The 21,559-nt window shown below is 38.6% G+C and overlaps 2 protein-coding genes across 6 annotated transcripts in view; one reads left to right on the forward strand and one right to left on the reverse strand.

Annotated features, from left to right (window-relative positions):
* LOC127162209 (calcium-responsive transactivator-like) overlaps positions 1-5,389 on the forward strand; it is a 54,003-nt gene extending 48,614 nt beyond the window's left edge. For all 5 annotated transcript variants that reach the window (XM_051104979.1, XM_051104980.1, XM_051104978.1 and 2 more), the window contains 3 exons: positions 3,652-3,771; positions 3,894-4,021; positions 4,281-5,389. In XM_051104979.1, the coding sequence (XP_050960936.1) occupies positions 3,652-3,771; positions 3,894-4,021; positions 4,281-4,307 (275 nt within the window). In that variant the 3' untranslated portion in view covers positions 4,308-5,389. The remainder of the gene's footprint in view (positions 1-3,651; positions 3,772-3,893; positions 4,022-4,280) is intronic.
* Positions 5,390-5,498: 109 nt separating this feature from the next.
* kcnk15 (potassium channel, subfamily K, member 15) lies at positions 5,499-12,516 on the reverse strand. Its single transcript, XM_051104977.1, has 2 exons — positions 11,591-12,516; positions 5,499-9,179 (listed from the first exon to the last, which is right to left on the reverse strand). Exons 1-2 carry the CDS (start codon positions 11,877-11,879, stop codon positions 8,290-8,292), a joined length of 1,179 nt encoding a protein of 392 aa, XP_050960934.1. The 5' UTR covers positions 11,880-12,516; the 3' UTR covers positions 5,499-8,289.
* Positions 12,517-21,559: the final 9,043 nt, after the last annotated feature.

Raw genomic sequence — 21,559 nt, forward strand, 5'->3', positions numbered from 1 at the left:
CAGATTTTTTTGGCTCAACAAAGAGGCGTGCCCCAAGGTTCAATATTAGGACCACTTATTTTTTTAACTATTTGTGTTAATAATTTACCATGAATTTCCAATAATTGTAAAGTTCAACTTTATGCTGATAACACTGTCATATATGTATCTAATTCTGATATTCTAGTTATCTCTTCAGTATGGTTTTAATATTTTACAAGATTGGCTTTTGGACAATAAATGAATCAAACTTAATAAAACTAAGTCCTATATTATGATTTTTGGTTCTAGACAGAAACTTAAACCTAAAAGTAATTCCTGTGTTATATCATGTAAAGACGGTACTTCTTTGTATGAAGTTGATTCTATCAAATACCTTGGAGTATGGCTTGGATATAGTGCTTTTTACAATGCAGTGTCAAAGCAGCTTTACAGTATTAACAGGGAAATAGTGTGCCGCAATAGTGTTCCCTTCTCCTCTGGCCAGACGAAACCAGCAGTTTAATTTAAGGCTGCAACAAAGTCAGATTGTGCAGAGGACTCATCTGGCCCCCGTAGTCTTGTTGCGATGACCATCTAGGTGACATTTCTAGGGCTCATGTAGTTGACATGGTCTCTGCTGACATTCAGGTATCAATCTATGACAATCTAGGTGCTGATCCACCATCTGATCTGGATACAGACTGGAGCTAGGTGGCTACAGTGACCTCGGAATGAGAATATTAGTGTAGCTGCCATTCTTCTTATGATGTAACAAATTGTTAAGGGTGTTCCCAGTTCCGGTTGACCTAATTAATGCAGCCTAACAATCCTTTAACGGATTTGAATTATAGAAATGTGTTATGTGTAAGCCAGGTTAAAGAGATGGGTCTTTAATCTAGATTTAAACTGACAGAGTGTGTCTGCATCCCGAACAGTGTTAGGTAGATTGTTCCAGAGTTTGGGCACTAGATAAGAAAATGATCTGCCGCCCGTGGTTGATTTTGATATTCTAGGTATTATCAAATTGCCAAAGTTTTGAGAACGCAGCGGACGTGAGGGACTATAATGCGATAAGAGCTCGCTCAGGTACTGAGGAGCTAAACCATTCAGGGCTTTATAAGTAATTAGCAAGATTTTAAAATCTATACGATGTTTAATAGGGAGCCAGTGCAGTGTAGACAGAACCGGGCTAATATGATCATACTTTTTGGTTCTAGTAAGAACTCTAGTTTATTAAGCGAGCAGAACAACCACCCAATAAAGCATTACAATAATCTAATCTTGAGGTCATAAACACATGAATTAATGTTTCAGCACTTGACATTGAGAGCATAGGTCGCAATTTAGATATATTCTTAAGACAGAAAACTGTGGTTTTGCAAATGCTAGAGATGTGGTTTTCGAAGGAAAGATTGCCATCAAATAGCACACCGAGGTTACTAACTAATGACGAAAATGGACAGAGCAACCATCAAATATTAGACAGTGTTTTAGGTCATTAAATGTGGAGGTTCTAGATTTTTTATATCAACTATGCATTCCATTAGTTTTAAAAATTGGTATGTTTTGTTGGGCCACAAAGAAATATAGAGCTGAGTATCATCAGCATAACAGTGAAAGCTAACACCATGTTTCCTAATGATATCTCCCAAGGGTAACGTAAAGCGTGAAAAGTAACAGTCCTAGAACTGAACCTTGAGGTACTCCATACTGCACTTGTGATCGATATGATACCTCTTCATTCACATGGTTTTGGGGACATATCCTAATGACAGTGATGAATTAATAAAATTATTCAAAAGAAGATCTATGACTTCTGGAATAGGGTCTAACATACATGTTTCCTATTGAAGAAAATGAGTTAAATTGTTCCTCAGGGGATCTACAGTGCACTGATGTGATACGGCTGCATGATGGCAATTTTATCTTAAATATTATCGATCTTGGAAGTAAAGTAGTTCATAAAATCATTACTACTGTGCTTTTGGGAAATGTCTGCACCTGCTGATGTTATTTTTTGTTAATTTAGCAACTGTTTTGAATAAATACTTGGGGTTGTGTTTGTTAGGGGGTTTTTTTTTTCTAAAAGAGATGAAAAGTAATGATATCTAGCAGTTAAGACCTTTCTGTAAGAGAAAGTACTTTCCACGAGACTGGATAATGATGGATAACGAGATATCATTGCTTTGCTGCAGAATCAAAATTCAAAGCAGTAAGTAAATTGTTTTATTTGCCTTAAAATTAGCTGTAACTTAATAAAATCTAATAAGTAAAGATAACTAACTATGTTTAGGTAAGGTAAATTTTGAATTTGTATAATGTAATAAAACCCGGCTGTTTGAAATGAAATATTTGTAAATATAGTTATTGCATACTATGCAGTTATTTAAATAATTTCTTACTATTGCATCAAACTTACCTTGCAATGGCATATAGATGCAGAATCACATTTCTTTTCTTCTTTCAAAATTTCAATTTTCATATTTAAAACAGTTTTTTTCTTCCACTGTTTTCTTTTAAAATGTTGTATTGCTACTTATTTTAGCAATGCAACATTTTATGATTTCCTGAATAATATTGACAATCGATCGAGCAGACTGTCAGGATAAAACAAACTAACAGATGTTAGAAAAGATTTATTGACAGGTTTGGAGTATGAATATTCAGTCAAACTGAGTAAGTGATGGTAAATGGAGACTGATTTGGAAGTCTTTGCAGGAACCAGGACTTGGAGGTGACGAGAAGTGCAGGACGTGACGGGAACAGAGAAGAGCACCTGCCTAAACGTAGATGGGTGAGTATCCAGGTGAGTAGCAGGTGATGGATGAGTGGGTCAAGAGACATTCAGGTGAGTATCACAAGTAACATTCTGTGCACACTTTCGAGGCCAAACAACGAGCGACTGCGAGGTGTGCTCTTATAGTGCTTCTGATGAGGGAACAGGTGAGCATGATTAGTTATGATGAGGCGACTGTGAGCGCTGAGTGCTGGTGCTGGAACAGTACATCTCCAAAGAGCCCTAATATAACTTCTAAATAGATCAATTGCTGAATTTGTTAAGGTTCAGAAGGGGTTGTGCTCATCTATGCTGAGTACTGTAGATCATTTAAAAATAAAGATAAAAAAATGGGCTGATGTGGTCATATTTCTTAGTTTCAGTAAGCACTCTAGCTGCGGCATTTTGAACCAGCTGAAGCGTATCGATGCAGGACATCCACCCAATAAGGCATTACAGTAATGTCATCTCGAGCTCATGAAGGTTGAGGTGTGGAATCTTTGTACTTGCCACGGCACAAGGAATGTACAGAGATCACATTAAAATATTTAAATAGCATCAAACATTATACACTGGCCCCAGCTTCACTACTTTGGTGGTGTCCATCAAAAAATGTGTTGATGCACCACACAAGAACAAATCTATGAAAGCGGAATTCTGAAGAGAAACTGGAATTTAAACTAGAATCAATCTTTTTTTCCTTACTCATTTGTCATTTTTTCATGTTGGTTTTCTTATATTTGCAGAGTGATCCCATTACACGACTTTATAATCTACCAAATGAATTAAAAAACAAGTAGACATCATCATTATCATCATCATCATTATAGCAGGCTTGCAAATGCCATGTAGATTATAATAGACTAGGAATGTATTCGGTTCCCCCTTCATGTATGATCTCACTAATGTTTCAGGAAACTCTCAGTACAGCCAACAGCAGACGCAGTACCAGCAGGGCTCTGGGACGCACCAGACGTTCAGCCAACAGCAGTACCCGTCCCAAGCCGGCTACAGCGCTCAACCTCAGGGATACGGTAACCGACTGCATCACACCATCCAGGATTAAAGTCCTGTATTCGGACTGATTTCATTCGGTGTGAATTGATCTCTACAGATTATATGCAGCAAACTGACTTCTCCCTTTCTGGCTGTGAAGGTCCAGGGCAGGGCGGCTCTTCCCAATATCCTCAGTATCAGCAGGGCCAGAGTCAGCAGTACCCATCATACCGCTCCATACAGCCAGGACCAGCCGCTCAGTCACAGAGGTCCTACCCTTTTGAACAGGTGAGCACTATTACTGTCCTGTACAGGTGACAAAGCAATATGTTCTGTAAGCATCCCAAACCCAGCCCAGAAATGAAAGGGTCATTTCACCCCCTTTCTCAACGCATAAGGCATGCATTCATTTTTCAAGTGACAATATTTGTCATATTCAGATTTTTGGGTCAACCGTAGTTTTTTTTTTTTTTTTTTTAAATCAAAAAGCTGTAGTCACATTGCTGATGCCTTTTATTAAATGTCTATATATTTTTTCTCTGTGAAGGGCCAGTATGGAAACTATCAGCAATAAAGAGACACATGGTAGGAAACATGGGTAATGTTGGGGGCAGGCTTTTGTGTACATCCCTCTCTACGCTGAACAACAGAGGATTCTCCACCAGCCCTGGCTCACAGGCTTGATACGGAATCAAAATCAAACTCTATAAACGGTGACCTTTTCGAGTGATAAATAAATGACATTTGTTACCAGGGTCTGGAGGTTATTTTTTAATCCTACTTTTGTCATACAGGATAGCTTATTTTCTATACCAGCACACAGAAGCGTCAGATACTTTTGCTTTTTTGTGGAATCATTTGTTTATTTTGCACTTTAAGTTTTGCCGATTGTCTGAATGGACGGGTGAGTGGATGGCACAAATGGAAATAATGATCTACCACAGATATCCATTTTTATTTTATTATTTATTTAGTTTCATTTATTTATCAAGGGAACGCAAAATTGCAGACAAAGAGCCAAAGTTCAGATTTACTCATATAATATGTTGTATATAGATTTCTTTTTTGGAATCCTCGCGCGTATATTTATTTCTGTGTATAGTACGATCTTCTTCTGCAGTTTAATGCGTGACATGACGGCGTGATGTTGTTCTCATCATGTTTTAGGCGACTGAGTGTTTAGAATGTAGACATTTTCATGCCTTACACTGTATACGGTATCATATGAACAAATGTTAGGGTTATTTATGCCTAAAAAAAAAAACAAAAAACATTTTTAATGGTAGTTACAGATGGATTTACCCATAAGGGGACAGCACACTCAAAAACTGTGGCAAATTGACATTAAAGATAATTATGACTGGCTGTTAAACAGCTTTTATACCATATTGCACAAATAAACTGTGACAATCGCGGGATACTCGTGTTTATTTAGCTAAATGTATTGTTTTCTGTAATTTGATTACTGATATTGAGTATGCATATGCAGTATGTAGTATACGCACTTGTGTGAAAACATCTAGTTAGCACAATTGTAAAGACTTTTGTGATCATTTAAACAAATATCTTACATCTCCATCTTCACTGTTCTGTAATATATGGAGGGTTTTTTTTTTATTGGTCAAAATAAAAAATAAATGAATTTCCATCCCTGTCCTTCAGCGTTGCTCTGGTTTCCTTGTGTTCTATGACAGTCTAAGGATTTTTTCAACTTTGTGCAGATAAGCAGAAGTCGAGGTGCCACACCAAACAGAATTCTAAATTACACGCTGAAAACTGTAGTCCATTATGTATTCTATTAGATTACACATTAGATGTACGATATTGCGTTTATGTAACATGATAAAATATTAAAAAGGAACAATCTACATTCCATTGCTTTTTCGTTCTATTTTATCTTATTCATACTCAACATGGACAGAACATGAAAAAAAGAAAGTCAAATGGAATATATTAATACACAGAAATATTCACAATGTGGGAAGTTTATGAAAAATAGTTTTTAAATAGGCCATTTACAGGACATCATCAGGAAGTTCCTTGTTTTCCACAAGAGGCTAAAAGCTGCAAATATATACCATACATACATATATATATATATATACAGCTGGATTTATTTATGTATTTATTTTTAATTGTAGTGTCATTACCAACTTAACCTCTCCTGGCAGTTGATAACTATTTAACATTTTGGCGAATTGGTGGGTAATTCATGCGAATTTGTACAATCTCAGTGGTTAGCAAAGTGGAGTTTGTTTGGGTAATGGCTGTTGCTCTTAAGAGGAAGCAGAGAGGGAAATATGTGCTGCCAGTCACATTTTTAGTAATGAATGAATTGTAAACGAAAAAGAGAGAAACCCTCAAAATTTTGGCCATGTGTTCATTCATGTCATATACAGACCAAACATGACAATAAGTTTCTACATTTGTTCCAAATGTTCTTGCTTTATCTGAGTTGCTAGTTCAGTGCAAAATAGACATGCATTACCTAATACAGTCTTATATACTACTCACTGGGTTGTTTAGGTTATTAAATTTTTAACAAAATAGCAAGAACATTACAAATTTTCAAATGTTTTCCAAGTCCCTCCCCGCTTTGATTTCATTGGTCAACTGACCTGCCGATTCTGCCCTCATTCAGTAAAATTACTTTGACAACAGTTACATTGTAAAATTGCTCAGAAAAAAATGAGAAAATTACCCAGTAAAAAGACATTCTTGCATTTTTTTTTTTCACTCTTTCTATTGACTGTTGTAAGCAACAAATGAAAACCAGGACGTGTAACAATTGTTTATTTGTTTACAATTGTTTACCATAGAAGTTAATAGACATAAGATTTACAGCAAGTGGCTCTCCTTAAATATTAAAGGAGTCATCGGATACAAAACTCACTTTTACGTGTTGTTTGAACATTAATGTGTGTTGGCAGTGTGTGTACACAACCACCCTATAATGATAAAAATCCATCCAGTGGTATTTTTGTAATAAGAAATATCCCCTTTTTCAAATCAAGCCATTCTCAGATTCTTGACGGTGTAACGTCACACAGACCAGGAATGTGCCGGCCATCTACATAAATGCGTCTATGTTTGCATGAATCATTCGTGATGCAGCTTCACCTACAGCAGAAGTGAGTATAATGGGGTTTTTTATGTATCTTTGCAAATCGCCTTTCTTAATAATGTGCTAGTTAGCAAGTTTCACGGCTAAATGCGCCTAATGTAAACAGACCCACAGAAGAGAGGGGCGGGGTGAGCAGAGCTCATTAGCATTTAAAGGAACACTTCTCATTAAGACCCTAAAGAATCATGTCAGCTTGTGAAAAATGAGCATCCGATGACCCCTTTAAACAATCAGATGAAAACCTACTGCACATCTTGCTGAGGGTTTTTAATTGTAAACTCATTGACAAAATTATTTCCATGAGAATTTAAATTTTAGACTTTCACAATGAAAGTGTCCTGCAGGCCAGAGAGGTTCAGTTTCATCTCCACATTCACTTTGACACACTTTTCCTTTTCTGGTTACATGCTCATGCTAAACTACTGAAGAAAAAAAAAAAAAAACAAAGCAAAAAGAAAACACAGTAAATTAATAAGCATAGCCAAATGCGTTAACCTTCCGTTATATATTGTGCAAGCATTGCAAAACAAGCAAAACATGCACAAACTTTAATACTGAAACCAAATATGATTTTCCCAATTGTGTACATTCATACTGATATGTCTGACGTCTGTGAGCAGAAGACTTGAATGTATTTGACGAGCGAGTACTCGTACTGAATATGACCTACAAGTGAATGACCACACTGTAAACTTCTCCCGCAGTCGCCTCCATGGGGTTCAGTGTCTCGCTCAAAGGCACAATGATGAGATCTGTCTCTCAGTAAATCTCACATTTTTAGATCATCACACCTCATGTAAAAACATCACATGGCATAACTTGTGCAGTTCCTAATTTAATACAGCGGACATTTAAAGGCTTGAGATGATCAGTGTTTCTCTCCACAGTCACGGTATGTATTTGAATGACAACAGGTTTAAAATGCCCAAAATTTTGATTTTAAGATATTGTTATGGTTGCTATATATGTAATCTCCTTTCACATTATAGTCAGGGTTGGGAAGGTTACTTTTAAAATGAATCTTGTTCATTTACACAGCGGTTTGTAATTTGTGGATACTAATGAAGTATGTAACACAAAGGGTCCTCTAGAGGAAAAATGACATCTACACATTATTTTGGACACATTATTGTTCCCCAATATCAGTTTTACACATTAATTCTGAAAGGGACAAAATGCAGATGATCTTTAGAGATAAAGAAAAAAAAAAGATTCCACTAAAGGCAACATGATGCATTAAAACATTTTCAATTGGATAATGTGAATTTGAACATGTATTCTGTTACTGCCCAACCCTAATTATAATGGAAAATACTCCATTGCTGTTTAATGTTTAAAAACACATCTTTCAAACTCTCTTTCACGAACTCGTGCTACAAAATGTATGCTCTTACTCACTGTCCGAAATAGACGCTTTGAAAGTCCTCTGCTGTTACACTGACTTCCTCCTGAAGCGCGGCAGGTCTCTGAAGCTGAGCCCAGGAGAAAGCGTGCTGCCTGGAGAGGACAGAAGCGTATTGTTCCTGGTGGAGCAGCCGCCTTGGATCTTGTAGGAAACAGAGTTGTAGTACACGGAGTTAATATTGCACTCTGGGCACTTGTTTTGGGACGGGGCGGAGCTGTCGCAGAGACCCAAGCGACAGCAAACGCAGCTGCACAGCAAGCTCAGTCGGGACCTGGATCGCCCGCGCTCCTCCGCCGGGGACAGGATGAGGTTAGTGCAGCTGGTGCCCTCCTCTATGGGCAAGAACAGGTTGCTATGGCAGTGATTGTCCTGCCCCAAACTCAAGGCCGTAAGGTTACGACCCCTCTTCAACGAGGCCCGTTCCTGCGCGTCCCGCTTCTCGTCCTCACTGTTCATCGTGAGGAACCTCAACACAACCAAGTTGAGGAAGGCTCCGATCACCGTCAGCCCCACGAGGATGTACATAAAACTGAAGACTACGTAAGGTGTCTTTTCTTGGAGGTCCTCCTTCTTCTGAAGAGCCACAAAGTCCCCGAAGCCGATGGTGGTGAGCGTGATGAAGCAGTAGTAGTAGGCGTGGAAGAACGTCCAGCCCTCAAAGTGCGAGAAGGCGGCGGCCCCCACGCACAGAGTTCCCAGGCAGGACAGGAAACCCACCAAAACCATGTTTTCCATGGAAATCTCTGTGCGATGAAGCCCTACGCACTTCTTGACGCGGCTGAGGAGGTAGCGGACGAACGTGTTCATCCTCTCGCCTAGACTCTGGAACATCACCAGCGTGAGGGGGATGCCCAGAACCGCGTAGAACATGCAGAAGACCTTTCCCGCGTCTGTGCCGGGTGCCGCGTGGCCGTAACCTGCGGAAAAGCATTGACGAAGAAACGTCTCAGTTAGATCGGACGACTAAGGCAGAGATCGTGGAAACCCATGCTCTGTAGATACTGAACTGAGATAGGACAGATTGTCAGTGCTGCTTTGCACGTTTGGTTACACTTTATTTTAATGAGGTGTTACCATCTCATTACACTAATAAGTAACAAATTACAGGGTTGTTGTGTTTTTTTTAACAGCCTGTATTACTGAACTCACAGCAAGCTGTGTTGGACTATGAATTCTGGGAGATGACATGTGGTCTTGCATCAACATTTGATGCCTGAGGAAGAATCACTTGTAACATTGCTTTCACATTAAACTCACAGCAGAAATCTAACATATTCATTGTTTATGTTGACAGCCATTGTTTTTTTTGTTTGTTTTTTTTTTTTTTCTGGATTTAGGCTAAAACAAATACTTTCGTAGCACCTCAAAGAAACACAGCTATTATTGAGTTTGCTACTTCTCACGCAGTGAGAAAAAGGAGCGGTGAAGAAAGTTTCAAAAGCTTTCATAAGCTGGAAGTAGATAATAGCTCTTGTGTGATGTGGATGTTGTTTTCATCTGTCGCCCATGATCTAGACGCCCATGTATCCCAACTGAACAAAAGTATATTCTTTGTCTCAAAGCACAGGGAATCTTAGATAGTAAGAACAAGTGCAATCTTCCTAAGATGAAGATCTTAAACAAAACAAACACCACTGTAGACTCTGACTGAAGACTGTATCCTCATCCTGTCATTGTCTTCATCCACATGCGAGTCTTTGTACATCTGGCGAGAAAAGGTTGCCTGTGCTCAGATACGCTTACAGAAGTTGATGTGTTTCTGTAATTTTTAAGTCATATTGTTTTCTGCCACATTGCTTGAAAAAAGATATGCTTACTTAGACCAAAGGGAAGAATACATAATCAGGGTCTGAGTCTGTAATGGATCTATTATATGGCAAAATATTGGTCATGATTAAGTACACCGCTGCAACCCTGAACAAAGCAGAATAACAACTACAAAGACATTTGGCCTGTCAGATTTGGCCCATTATGGGAGCAAACTATTTTGGCTCCCTGGAAAGTTTTAGAAGCTCCATTACACCTACAATTCAACATTTACATCGGAAAAAAAAACAAAAAAAAAAACATTAAGATGTTTTTAAATGTATGTAAGTTTAAATTCACAGTCATGTAAACTGAGCCAGTGGGTAAGTTGACCCAACCCCTGTATCTTGGCAACTGTACTCTTTTACTGTCATGTGACCATGTATTTTGGAATCACACATCATTTCTGCCAGACTGTGAAAAGGAGAAACACACGGGAAGAGTGGAAGGCACCCATTTACTCTAAAAACTGTTTTTTGGCTTGTCAAGGGAAAATTTGAGCATCAAAACAAATTTATCCAGGTCTAAAAATATTGCCTATGATGCATTTTCCAAAATGCCAGCTATGGGACAAAGTGAGCCAAATGCTGTGGGGTAAGTTGAGCCAACACTTTAACTTACCCCACCATAAGGCACTGAAGTTAAGCTAGATGTCTGAGGTATAAACTGGTATGTTAATGGTTTAGTTGATCATATATAGAGATGTTTGATAGGGACGGTGTACAAGTGAACCAGAAGATGCTTTTCAACATTACAACCATATATATCTTTCCACCTGTAGCTCCTAATGGCCGGTTTGACATTGCAGAAAAGCTTCCGTGGCAATAATCTTTTGACTAAAATATTTATTTGTTTCAGTGACATTTATTCCTTCACTCTAGTTCAGTTTTATTTAATTTTACTCCACAGACCTTCTGTTTAGTCTGTTTTTGGGAGAGTTAAAACTTTGGTGTTCAACACATAGTTTCAGAAATGCAAACATTTAAAGACTGAAAATTAAACTTTATTTGATTTATTTTATTTTGTTTAAGTTAGCTTTAAGAAATATGACTGTTTGTGAAATGAAATTTGATATTTAAAATTTCACATGAGTTTAAATCAGAAGTCAGTTTTCACCCAGATGGTGCATCTTACCCCCTGGCTTGGGTCAATGTACCCCTAACCTGGGACAAATTGAGCCACAAGAAGCCATATTTTTAAAACCCTTTGTCATAGACATAAGAAGGCTCATCTTACCCCACTCTCCTCTACATCCAAAAAGTAACTTCCTCTATGGTGAAATGATTTTGCTCCTTTTCCACAGGCAGAGAGAATCCTACAGACCTGTGCAGGTCAAGTGTCATCACTCTAGCGCGTTTCCTATTGGAGGATTTGAGTGCGTAACTGTGCCCTGTTACAGCTGCCCCCGTCTCCCCTGCTTATACCGTGTAACAAGCACACTGTAAAATGAAGTTTTGCAACAGTTGCTTTTTAGCAGTGCTCTTTTTCTTTTCCTTCTAAAAGGCTAAACGTTGCAACTCACCTATGGTGGTGATGACAGTTATGGCAAAGTAAAAAGATCCAGCGAATTTCCACTGTCTGCCGGCGCGATGGGGCTCTGCTTGCAGCACCACTCGCTCGATCTCTCGATAGTCATCCTCAGTGAAACGATACTTCCTCTTCATGTCGTTGCGTTTCTGCTCTAGGATGCGTTTCCGCGCGCTCTCAGTCTCGGACTCCAAGGCGTCAAAGACCGCGGCGCCCACGAGCAGGTAAGAGAACATGCAGAGGATGAGCGAGAGCGTGCGCACGTTCTGCTTCTTCATCTTCATCTTCAGAGGAGCTCGAACAGGTTGCGCGATTCAGTGCATCGGTATTAGCGCTCAGTCTGTGGGCTTTTGGGGGGTTTACGAAACATCGAGTGACAGAGAATCCAGGTTTTGGTTTAGACGCATATCGGAAGAAGAATATAGTCCGTCGTCTGCATGTCTTCGTTTCCTTTTGTAGGCAAATTCGGTGTGTGCTAGAGATCAAACTAACTGAGCTCTCCTGTTTTAAACCAGTCTTCCTGTTCTGCGCAAATCGTGCGAAGGAGGTTTCGAAACTGAATCTGTCATGACTGGCGACCAATAAAATTTCCTGTAGTCCAGCTGCACGCACGGTCAGTCACAAGACATGCCGAGACCCTAAAGTGTGGGAAGATTTTCTTGTCGGTTACTGCAGGTGTGTGATCAGTGCGGGCTCGACCAACAAGAAAACCACAATTGACGTGTGAAGATGTGAGGAGGCGTTGCTCGTCGCTGTCCGCGGTGCTGAAGCTCAAAGCTTCGTCAGCACTGCGATCACCGCTCTCTAGTGAGTTACTGCTGAATCTGTAAAATGAGTGGCTTGTGACTTACCATGGCCCAAAACGTTTTTTGGACACTTATCTATAAATGTTGTAATATTTGTTTCATCAAGCAGAAAGATTTTTAAAAGCAAAACATTTAACAACAACAACAACAAAAGTTTGTTAGGTTTCTGGTTGTCAAATGTTAGCGGAGCATGTCCGCATTTAGTGACTATTTGCATTTTGGATTTTTGTACTAGGGGAGAGTGGGGGCGGTTGCAATGAGGGGCAGTTGTAACACGTTTTTTTTTTTTTTTCAGACAGTGATGATATTTATACTGCACATGCTCTATTAGCCCTTTATCCTGTCCCCTGTTGTGGGGTCAGGTGCAACATTTCACTCTGTCTATTCAAGTATATTATATCATATTATATCATGTTATATTATGTCTATATCAAGTATTGTACATATATAAACATATGTACAATTTTATTGTACTAAAAGTTTGCCTTTCTACTCAAACAGTCCCTGAGAAACTAAAGGAAATGCAAAAAGTGTTGCAACCGTCCCCACTCTCCCCTACACAAGCATGTTAAGCTGCATAACTTGAAATTCTAAGCTAACTAATACAATTACAGTCAAAACAGCACATCTGCACACGTCTACAGGAAAGTGAATTCAGTCAGCTCATAAATGGGGGTCGGGGTCAACAGACACAGACCACATGAGGGAGCACTAGTGCACCATTAGCAAAGTATTTCAGTTAATAAATATATAATACAAAGCTCACACAACTGGATTTCTGGTGTGCAGTGACAGTAAACAGTGCACATGCTCTCTAAATGTATGCATCATACCACATAACTCAAAGAGACAACAACACCATTTCAGTGCTATTAAAATACCTGTGTGTGTATGAAACCTAAAAAGATTCTCAAGTTCTACTAACTTAAATCTGGAGTTTTTTATGTTAAACTTTATATTTTCATATTTGCACTACACAAGCATGCTGCAATTAAATTGAAATAGTGGGGTAAAATCTGATTGCACATAATGTACAGCAAGCTCATGGAAAATGTGGGATGACCAACACAGAATGTCAGACACTGTGCTGAGTATATCATAGAGGAGAAAGTACTGAGTGGTTAGTTAGAATTTCTCAAGTGTGATTGTGATCACATGGTCAAGGAAAGAATAAAAGAAGATGTGATGTTTGTTTGCTTTGTTTGCTACTTCTGTGATTACTTTTTGTCTTCAGTCGTTATAGTCCTGTACATTAATGCAAGTGTGCGGCAGTCATTAATCCTGTTGGTCTTTCATTTTATCAAAAAAAGAGAAAAATTACAAAAATCGAAATTTCATTGGATAATGAGAATTTAAAACAGGGGTAAAATCTAATTAAGAAACAAATGTTTTTCTCTAATTCACACTGGCCACAATTAATCATACTTTTTGCAATATCCTTTTCCCAAGATAACGGCTCTGAGTCTTCTCTTATAATGGCTGATGATTTTGGAGAACACCTGACAAAAGACCAGAGCTCATTCCTTCATCCAGAAACTCTCCAGATCGTTCAGATTCCCAGATCTCCTCTTCAGTTCATCCCACTCATTTTCTACAGGGTTTAGGTCAGGAGACTGGGATGGCAATGGCACAAGCTTCATTTTATGCTCAGTGACACATTCTTGTGTTGATTTTGATGGTTGGTTTGATGCTTTTTGAATCATTGTCCTGATGGAAGATCCAGCCTAGGCCCATTATAAGATTTCTAACAGAGGCAATCAGGTCTGCTGTTATTTGACAGAATCCATGATGCTGTCTATCGGAATAAAACACCCAGGATCTCTGGCAGAAAAATAGGCCCACAACATTAAAGATCCAGCAGCATATTTATATTACACTTATTTTACACTTATTGTACTTGTACCAAACCCATCTGAAAAAAAAGTTTCATTTGACCATAAAAGCCGGTCCCCTTTGGTATTCCAGAGGTGTGTAGCTAATGAATATGCTGGAGTTTGTTTTTTGGATAAGAGCAATTTGTTTTCTTGTTGTTTTTTTTTTTTTGGAGGCTTCCTGACCCCGAGACTCAACTATTTTCTGCAATTCTCTAGCTGTGATCCTTCGACAGTTTTTGCCACTTCAAACTATCCTTTTTGTCTTGCTTTAAGACAATATAGAGACACGTCCTCTTCCAGGCAGATTTGTACCATGTCCTGTTGATTGGAACTTCTTAATTATTGCCCTGATGGTGGAAATGGGAGTTTTCAATGCTTTAGTTCTTTTCTTACAGACACTTTTGAATTTGTGAAGCTCAACAGTCTTTCGCTGTACATCAGAACAAAATTCCCTAGTTTTAAGTCAAGTCAAGTCACCTTTATTTATATAGCACTTTAAACAATACAGATTGTGTCAAAGCAGCTTTATTGTATTAAATAGGAAAATAGTGTCAATAATGAGTCTCCAGCCCGTGTTACTAGATCAGCAAAGTTCTGAGTCTCCCATCTGGTGAGTCAATAGCAGATACGCTGTTCTGAGTCTCCAGCCTGTGAAGGTGAGACAGTACCAGAAACACCAAGGGCTGAGTCTCTGGGCCGTGAGGGAGAGACAGCAACACATAACGTTCTGCATCTCCAGCTTTTGAGGCAGCAACAGATTTAACCACGTTCTGAGCCTCCAGTCTGTGAGGAAAGACATGCCCTACATTCAGAGTCTTCATCCAGCGAGACAACGACAGATGCAGCGTCCTGAGTCTCCATCCTAGAGAGACAGAACTAGAGAAAGTTCCGAGTCTCTAGCCCAGAAGACACACAAAATCAACAACACCCAACTGAATGCCTTGCCTTTTTTATGCATCTTATGCACTTTATTCCTTTTTTCATTCATGCTGTTCATTTAGTAGTTGTTGGCTACTTTTGTTTGTCTTTTGTCAATAAAATGTATTAGATCACACGTGTGTCTTTCTTTGTGTTGATAATACAGTAAGAGGCTCTACAAGTTAGAGATCCCACCGGTCTTTCAGATAAATCAGATGACCGATTTCCTCCAGTGTGTATTCATTTGTAAATAACAGTTGGGACAGTTCTCATACTGCCAAGGTAAAAGGGTAGAAGTGGCCTGATGTGCTGGTAACCGCTGGAGTGACAACGGTGCGTAACCCATCACTACAGTATTTCACCTCCCTTGGTGGGCAAAAGCAAAATCACTACAACAATAATACATATACGTTTTGGTTGGACAGCAAATAAAGATGTTACGACTCTAAACAGGACACTTAAAAATAAAAACCTGGGGTAGTGATGATTCAGAGAAATTGTTAAAAATTTTATAAAGGGAAAGAACCACAGCTGGCGTATCCAGAACATCTTATCTTTTTTAGCTTCAAAAATATGTAATACAAGCCACTGTCAAATACCCAGAAGCTTGGTGGACTTACAAAGAAATAAAATCCACTGTCTAGCCAATAGAGAAGTGAAGGCTGCTTGGATGAAACTTTGAGAACCCAAAGATTGCAGTAGTAGGGCAAACATCAGCCTTGATTTGAAACGTTCTGGAAATAGAGTCAAAACAGCGTTTACAATGGCACTGGACAGAAAAAAACAAAAACATACCAGCCACATATCAGCCATTCAACTCAATTTCAAAGAAGCAGTGAAACTATTTAACTACATTAGTTAACATGAACTAAGAACGAGCAATACTTCTACAGCATTTATTGACTTTAGTTTATATTTTGAATAAATATAAGCATATTTTACCAATAAAACGTTCAGAAGTGAGAGAGGCCTGTACAAATGCAAGAAATGGGATCTTTATCCTTCTTTATAAATAGTATTATGGAAGCTTGAGACATTGTCTTCAGCAAAAAGCCGCTCTGCATAAATGAGTAAGGAGTAAAATATGCCCTCTTAAATGTCCTCGACATGGGGCATCGAGAGCATTAGAAATAGCTGGATCAGCTGCAGGGGCTTCTAGGTCCTGTAAGAAAGAAGTCATTACACTGGTATCAGATGAGAATTCAGTTGAATACACAGTGTTATTTATCAGTACAACAGGATTCAGAATAAGATCCTGCAGCCCAAAGTCTCTCTTTCTCTCTCTGATCAGGCATTAGGTGAGATCACAGAGTTCAGTGACTACCATGGAAAGATGAGCAGAATACTCTGAACGTGTAATATGAGCTGCCTTTATCTGACTTATTATCATCTCCTCTTCATTACAGCTGTTGCCATGGTAACCGAATTCAGAAATAGCAGTCCAGTGCTGAGGCCAATCAGTCGTACAGTCTCTGGATGCAGATGATGCTATTTATAGCCGCTGCTGGTGCGCTGAGTGTGTGACACGCGGAGACGTGTTAACTGTCCTGTTAGTCGTGTCGGCAGAGAAAACAGCCCAAAGAAGGCAAACTTTAGAGATAGTTACAGTAGAGACAACGTCAAATGCAGTCAAAATGAGGAACTGCCAAAAAAAAACAAAAAAACAATGCCATTGGCGGCATCTTGTCCACGACTGATTAGATCCGGGCCACGGACTTAACATCCAGCTCTTCTACGCTAGTCTACAGACAGGCAGACACGAGCGCATGTGAATGAGCACAGGAAATGGATAATGTGTGGATGGTTCATGTCTCGTGAGGCAGCGCACATACTGTACACCGATGCATCAGTGAGCTGTATTCAAAGGCTGCGTGTGCTTGAAATGTTCATATACGGCCTAATGACTTTTAGTGTGTAGCCCTAATGTCAATCATTACAGAGCGCTCACATACGGTTATGCTGCTCCAGCTGTGCCGTGACCATAAGCAAAACGTTGTTGAAAGGACCCATCGCTGCGTTCATTAAACCCCTAAAATGACCCTTCAATCTGTTCTTGCACAGCTGTTTCACTATCAAACAAAGGTGTAAATTAATGAAGCATTTTTACTTTTCAAGTGTCTCTGCTTTATCATAGTGTTTTACTTTACTTCACCACATTCCAAAGCGTAATATTGTATTTTTTTTTCTGCACTACGCTTCATATCAAATATCATTTAATACGTAATTACTTTGGAAATCTACTTTCTTACTTTTATTCAAGTAAACATTAATTTAAATATTACTACATATACAAAAATTACTACATTTTTAATGTTCTTGAGGTGAACAGAAGGTGAACAAAAAACAACTTTTATTTATGAAACATAATGCAGCTTTGGAATGTAGTGAAGTAAAAGTTTTCCAAAGAAAAACACTCTGATAAACTACAGACACTTTTTAGATTTACTTGAATAAAGTAAAAATACTTCCTTACTGTCCACCTCTACTGTCAACAAACAGCAGTTAGTTAAAAAAGTCATTCATAAAAGAAACAAGAAGAAAATGACAAACATCACTAATAGTACATAGGAAAAAAAAGAAAAAAAAAAAGATTCAAATGAAAACAATGCAGCCTACTAAATATAAGAACCTTCTTTACAGAAACTGAACAAAGTGATCAAATGTTAAAATGAAACGCTGCATAGTCTTCATTCAATAAATTTAACATACATTCTTATTAAAGTTAGTCAGTGAAAAGCAGTAAATGATTCTCGCTTTCTTTTTCTTTTTCTTTATTCTTGTTTTCTTTTTTTTTTGCTGTCTCTTTAGCTGCTGTGACCACATGCATACTGACAAGCATTCAGCAGTACTAATACTAATACTAGTACTAATACTAATTACTCTGTCCTAATGACACTGGCAGGGTCTGTTTTGCATTTATGATCATGATACACTACAGGGCTCTGTACTACAAATAGCTTTGTCAGACTGGGGGGATTGGAACAAATTAAATTCTGAAGTTGGCCAAGGTCTAGATTTGACAAAAAGGTTGCAGACTCAACTGCAAAACTATATTGTTACACACTGTAAGAAGAAGAAAGTTAAAGTTAAAAGATAGTTCACACAAAAAATGACAATTCTGTTATCATTTACGCCCCCTCATGCCATTCCAAACCTGCAGGACTTTCACTCGTCTTCTGAACACAAATGATATTTGTAATGAAATCTGAGAGACTTCTGTCCCTCCACTGACCGTTCATGAAAAGTTCATAAAGAGATCATAACACAAATCCATGTGAATTGAGCTGTTTTTATATGATGAACCGATTTATTTAGGCTTTCATTCACATATATACACTGATCAGCAAACAAGCCTCAATGGTTCAAATGTGCTGCACAATAACCAGAACGAAACGCATCAGTTCTCACACGTCAAGCAAGCGTGCTTGAGCGTCTGTTTGTTATTAATGACGTGTGAAAAAAATGTATGAAAGCAAAATTGATACTACGGAATATTTCAGTTTTATTATTTGCATTTAGACATTTAGCAGACGCTTTTATTCAAAACTACTTACAAAAGAGGACAATGGAAGCAATCAAAATCAACAAAAGAGCAATGACATGCAAGTGCTATGGCAAGTGACTTGTCATAAGTCTCAGTAGCAAGGCAAGGTTTTTTTTTTTTTTAATTATATAATAAATAAAAAGAAAACAGATAGAATAGAAAAAGAAAAGGCAAGCTAGTGTTAGAGGCCTTACAAAAAGAACAGAGAAGCTAGTTTTTTTTTTTTTTAAAGAAAACAAGTAGTAAGTAAATTAATAGAGTATAAGTCTAAAAGGGCAAGTATATATATATATATATATTATTATTTTTTTTTTTAAGAATATAATTAGAATAGAGAGTGCTAGAGTTAAAGGGTCAAATAAAGATGGAAGAGATGTGTTTTTAGCTGATTCTTGAAGATGTCTAAGGACTCGGATTGAGTTGGGCAGGTCATTTCACCAGGAGGGTTCATGTAATGTGAAAGTCCGTAAAAGTGATTGTGTGCCTCTTTGAGATGGTACAATAAGCTTCTAGAGGGCACATGAGTCTGAAGTAATGAATTAAGGTAAAGGGGTGCAGAGCCAGTGCTGGTGATTACACATGATTTATCTGTATTATCTTCTACTCTCCGGAAAACTGTCAATCACATGAGATCAGCAATCAAATGATGATTCATTCGGTTCCTGAGGGACAAAATCCTGCTCTACATTTTTTTTCACATTCAAGAAGCCGTTTCACTCAGATGTGTGGAAATTGAGAAAAGTTGAACAGGCTTTTGTGGACAACGAGCAGATGTGTTTTCATCAAATAAAACAACGCTACCACTCGTGGAGAACAAGAGGGGGGGTTAACATGAACATACGGTGACCCCCACGCCCGAACCGTATGTTCCTCTCACAGGAGAAACACGTTTTGCCATGTGGCCAAAGCCAAAATGGAAGAACAGGCCTTCACATGCATTCACACAAAACTGATTAAACCTTCTTCACATCCATTTACAGAACTGTATATACTTAATGAGTGCTGTTTGCAATACAACGTATGCAGTCTTACATATTAAGGTATATACTGTATATATGAAAAACATGGGTAAAAGATCAACAAGCTGCAAATACTGACTGATGAGAAACATGGAAACTAACAGAGACAGGAGAGATCCACGTAAACTACAAAATAGAAGTCGCAGAACAAAAAAAAAAAAATATCCACAGGATTAATATAACACGGATGAAGCCTTGTCGAGCCAACATCAAAGTTCATCAGTGACCAATGACAGTTCAAACATCATGTGATTATGTGATTGTGTTGCTCATGAACTGACATTGGTCCTCACAGTGTCCAGTCTGCTGCTGCTGTCATCTGCTTCCTTTGAGCTGTCTAAATAAATACACACGATTGCGAGAATATTTCTTTCGAAGTGTTTTCAAGCCATCTCTGGTATTTTCACTAGAATAAGGGTATTTATAATACAGTCCACCAATATGAATGTATTGCATCCACGTGAGTTTATAAAACAGCAGAGAGCGAAGAGCAGGTCAGTGTACGGTTGAGATTTTGCAATCATTTAAAATCTCCAGGGATCCTCATGGGAATATTTGACATCAAAAGTTAGGGAATATCTGCTTTACAATAATGTCCCATTGCTGCCATCTACTGTGCACTGTTTTCTGCTGTACTAAAATGTTATTCTACCTAGTTATGGGGACTTATTCTCAGATAAATCATAGAAACCTTTCGTCATTAGATTACCCACATTTGCAGTGATTTATGATTGGCCATTTGAAGAGAAGTTAACTCCATGCTGGAGCAGCTTTGCTTACTGAAGGCAAGGCTGACATTTGTCAAACTGTCAGAGGCCTCCTTCTCTGTCCTCTGGTGAACAACACTCCTTACATTCACCTTACGCCTCCAGACACAGCAAGTAACTTAGTAACACCGTTAGTTGCTTTTACATGGAGTAACGCAGTATTGTAATGTATTACTTTTAGAAGTAACTTTCCCCAATATTGCTGGTAGGTCACATGACAATGACAACATGAAGAATGTAGGACGTCCAGATTACATTCATACGACACCAGTGTCAGTCGCTGGTGTGCCTCTTTACATCAGAGAAGTTTACCCGCTCTGCTCGTACTAGCTGGCCTCCATCACATTAGCAACCACCTATCAACACCCCGGCAACCCCTCATACACATTAGCAACAGCCTAGCGCCCACCTAGCTGCTTCAGTTGGCCAAAGACCACCTACGTAGGCCATCTGATTGACATGTGAAGCAACCAGTGACAGTTTGTTTTCCTCATAGTCATATCTCAGTAAATACAGTAATTTTTAGTGCCCACAAGCAATGCAGGTGATCTGAAAACACTACTAAATCAACTGGCTGTGATGTGACTGACAGTATTTTAAAACGTAATCACATCTGCTGCTTACAGATATTCCCCTATCTATTCCCTTTGAGTTTTCTCCAGTGAAATACTGCCGTTCCCCAGTAAAATATAACTGATCAAATCCTTGTCCGATGGTGGAAGTTACTGTATACTCATCTGTAAGTCATTTTCGCCTGATCATATTTCAGCGATCATGTCTGGTGCGTGTCTGTGTTTCAGAAGTAGTCGTTCACAAATTCTTATATTTTTAACTGTTCATTTTCATTTTTCAACTATTTTTTTTTAAGACAAAAAGAACAATAGCGCTGCCTGAGGTAATATTTACTTGCAATCCTCGGAGACGTCTATTTGACGTCTGCATTTACATCTGCAAGATGCATTTTTCAGAGTGTTTGCTCATCTGCAATACGTCTATAGGACGTTTCTTTTCAGATGTCAAATAGACGTCCATTAGA

The sequence above is a fragment of the Labeo rohita genome, unplaced genomic scaffold, assembly GCF_022985175.1.
Source record: "Labeo rohita strain BAU-BD-2019 unplaced genomic scaffold, IGBB_LRoh.1.0 scaffold_86, whole genome shotgun sequence".
Lineage (NCBI taxonomy): Eukaryota > Metazoa > Chordata > Actinopteri > Cypriniformes > Cyprinidae > Labeo > Labeo rohita.